The 2,626-nt window shown below is 60.0% G+C and overlaps 1 protein-coding gene across 1 annotated transcript; it reads left to right on the forward strand.

Annotated features, from left to right (window-relative positions):
• Window positions 1-1,575: 1,575 nt before the first annotated feature.
• Window positions 1,576-2,623, forward strand: LOC105554894 (tripartite motif-containing protein 65-like; the record flags this gene model as incomplete). The annotated part of the gene is made up of 3 exons (XM_012001523.1): window positions 1,576-2,001; window positions 2,257-2,490; window positions 2,571-2,623. Coding segments are annotated over exons 1-3 (440 nt in total), but the record flags the coding sequence as incomplete, so codon positions are not given.
• Window positions 2,624-2,626: the final 3 nt, after the last annotated feature.

Genomic DNA, 2,626 nt, shown 5'->3' on the forward strand with positions numbered 1-2,626 from the left:
ATCCCAGCACTTCGGGAGCCGAGGTGGGCGGATCACGAGGTCAGGAGAATGAGACCATCCTGGCTAACACAGTGAAACCCCGTCTCTACTAAAAATACAAAAAATTAGCTGGGCCTGGTGGCAGGCGCCTGTAGTCCCAGCTACTGGGGTGGCTGAGGCAGCAGAATGGCGTGAACCCGGGAGGCGGAGCTTGCAGTGAGCTCCAAAGCTCAGGAGTGGAGAGCTGGGAGTCATTAGTGCTAGGAGGGAGAGAGGGTTCCAAGCTGGAGCTCCCAGGAAGATGGGGAACGTTGGGGGAGCGGCAGCCCTGTGTGGCACCTGGAGATAGGTGTCAGGAAGAGAACAGGCAGGGTGCCCATGCCAATCGGAGGTTCAGTACGAGAACAGAAATGACCTTCAGCACGGCCCTTGACAAAACCCATTTCAGCAGTGAAGACAGGACGTGGAATCATCTGGGGACAGAGGAGGGCTGGGGCTAAGGCATGGGTGGAGGATGGCGCAGGGACGCTGGATGGGACAAGAAGGGAAGGGGTGGCCAGGAGGCCTGATGGGCAGGGAGGGTTTGGGGGGATGCACGGCTGGGGGTCAGCGAGGTGGGAGGACTGGGACAGAGGTGGCTGGAACAGGAGAGGGCAGGAAGGTGGTGGTCAGAGAAGGAAGAATGGGTGCCTAGAATGGAGATTTTAGAGCTGGTGACAGGGCCAGGGTGAGTTCACAGGAGCGCTGAGATGAGGTGAAGGAAAAGGGCTCCAGAGTGTTGCGGGACATTCCTTGTAGCTGCTGAAGCGGCCGAGTAGGATGAGACAAGATGTACTGCTCAACAGTGGGTGCAGAAGACTGAGCTAGGCATGGAAGTTTGAGTTGGAGGCCAGTAGAGGGCCATGTGGAGGAAGGGAGCAACAGGGGCAGCCAGTAGCACCAGGGGAGCCAGGATTTTGCAAGAGAGAGGGAAAGGGACATGGGGGTGCCTGTCCCTGGGGGAGGGCGGGTACCCTGGGAGAGCCTGCCTTCCTGCCTCCTGTGTTCCTGTGTTAAATGCTGGAGGCTGGGGGCCTGGCGGAGCTCTGGGCTTAGGAAGATCTGAGGACGTTGACCAAATTGTCAACCTCTCTGAGCTGTTTCCTCCTCTGTGATGTGGGGATAGTAACAGTCCCCATCTCAGTGCATTGTGGGAAAAGCGGAAACAAGATGGTGAAGCTTTTGACCAGTTGCTGGGAATGGGCCCCCCGGGACCTGCATGGTTCGTCCCGCTCTCATGAGAGCGTGGTGTTTTGATTCCCAAGGGACTCAGGGAGCATAACCAAATAAGGATCCCTTCCTCCCCCCTCAGGCTCAAAGCTAGGGCCAGGGACTGGCCGGATCCCCAGAAGAATCTAGTTTATCCATGCAAATAACTGCCCACTTCTCAGACAGCTTTGGTGCTTTGGGCGGTCCCTGCAGTCAGCTTCTTAAGCCCCAGGGCCTCCTGGACCACTGACCCCTCTGCAGTGAGACAGGGACCAACAGCTTTAGTATTTGGGGTCATCCCTGCAAGGCCTGAACCAGCATTATCACTTTCATGTATTGATGGGTAGGGGGTTAGGTCCAGAGAGGGCAGGTGCTTTGCCTCAGCTTGCTCAGCATGCAAGAGGTACAAATGGCAATGGAAGTTGGGTCCTGAGCCCAAGGGTTCTGCTCTGCTCAGGTACCACCCTGCTACAGGTTATGAAAGACTTTGTCCGGACCCGCCGGGGCACGGCCCCCGACTCTCCCTGGGTTAGAGTGAGGCCTGTGCTCCGGAGGCTGGCCTGGGTGGCGTGGGGAGGGGCTGCCTGGTGTCTGCAGGCATGGTTGGTTGTCTGAGAAAGGATGTCACAGCCAATCCTGGCCCTCTCTTGTTGCTTGTCCCATGGGCGGCCACCACAGGCCCAGCTGAGAGCCAGCCTGGAGGTTACCCAGCAGCAGGCCACCCAGGCCGAAGGCCAGCTACTAGAGCTGCAGAAGCAAAGAAGCCAGATCCAGGTATGAGGGCTGTGCCTGCCCGCCCACCATGGCCTCACACTGCATCCTGGGGGCGGTCACCAGCTGGTCCCTGGAACACCGGGCAGCAGGGAGTGTGGCTGAGCAGGGAGCTGGGCACAGGGGTCCTGGGGAGGTTCCCAGGACCCTGCCTCCCAACATCCCTGACCCTCAGCCCAGCGGGCAGCCCTAGCCCTAGCCTGCCTTGGTATGGCACAGGGCCCTGGCCACCCTGAAGCCCCTCCTGTTCCCACCCAGAACTCAGCCTGCATCTTGGCCTCCTGGGTCTCCGGCAAGTTCAGCAGCCTGCTACAGGCCCTGGAAATGCAGCACACAGCAGCACTGAGGAGCATCGACGTGGCCAAGACGCGGGTGCTGGCACAGGCTCGAGATGAGGAGCAGCGGCTGCGGGGCCACTTGGAGGCTGTGGCTCGCCATGGCTGCAGGATCCGGGAGCTTCTGGAGCAGGTGGATGAGCAGACCTTCCTGCAGGTGCGAGGGCTCAGGCACAGGTGGGGGACTTGCTTCCCTGCCCCTTAGGCCCGGGCTTACTTGTTCTCCCTGGGGCTCAGGAATCACAGCTCCTCCAGCCCCCAGGGCCTCTTGGGCCACTGACCCCTCTGCAGTG

This window comes from Mandrillus leucophaeus, unplaced genomic scaffold, assembly GCF_000951045.1.
Source record: "Mandrillus leucophaeus isolate KB7577 unplaced genomic scaffold, Mleu.le_1.0 Scaffold6623, whole genome shotgun sequence".
Lineage (NCBI taxonomy): Eukaryota > Metazoa > Chordata > Mammalia > Primates > Cercopithecidae > Mandrillus > Mandrillus leucophaeus.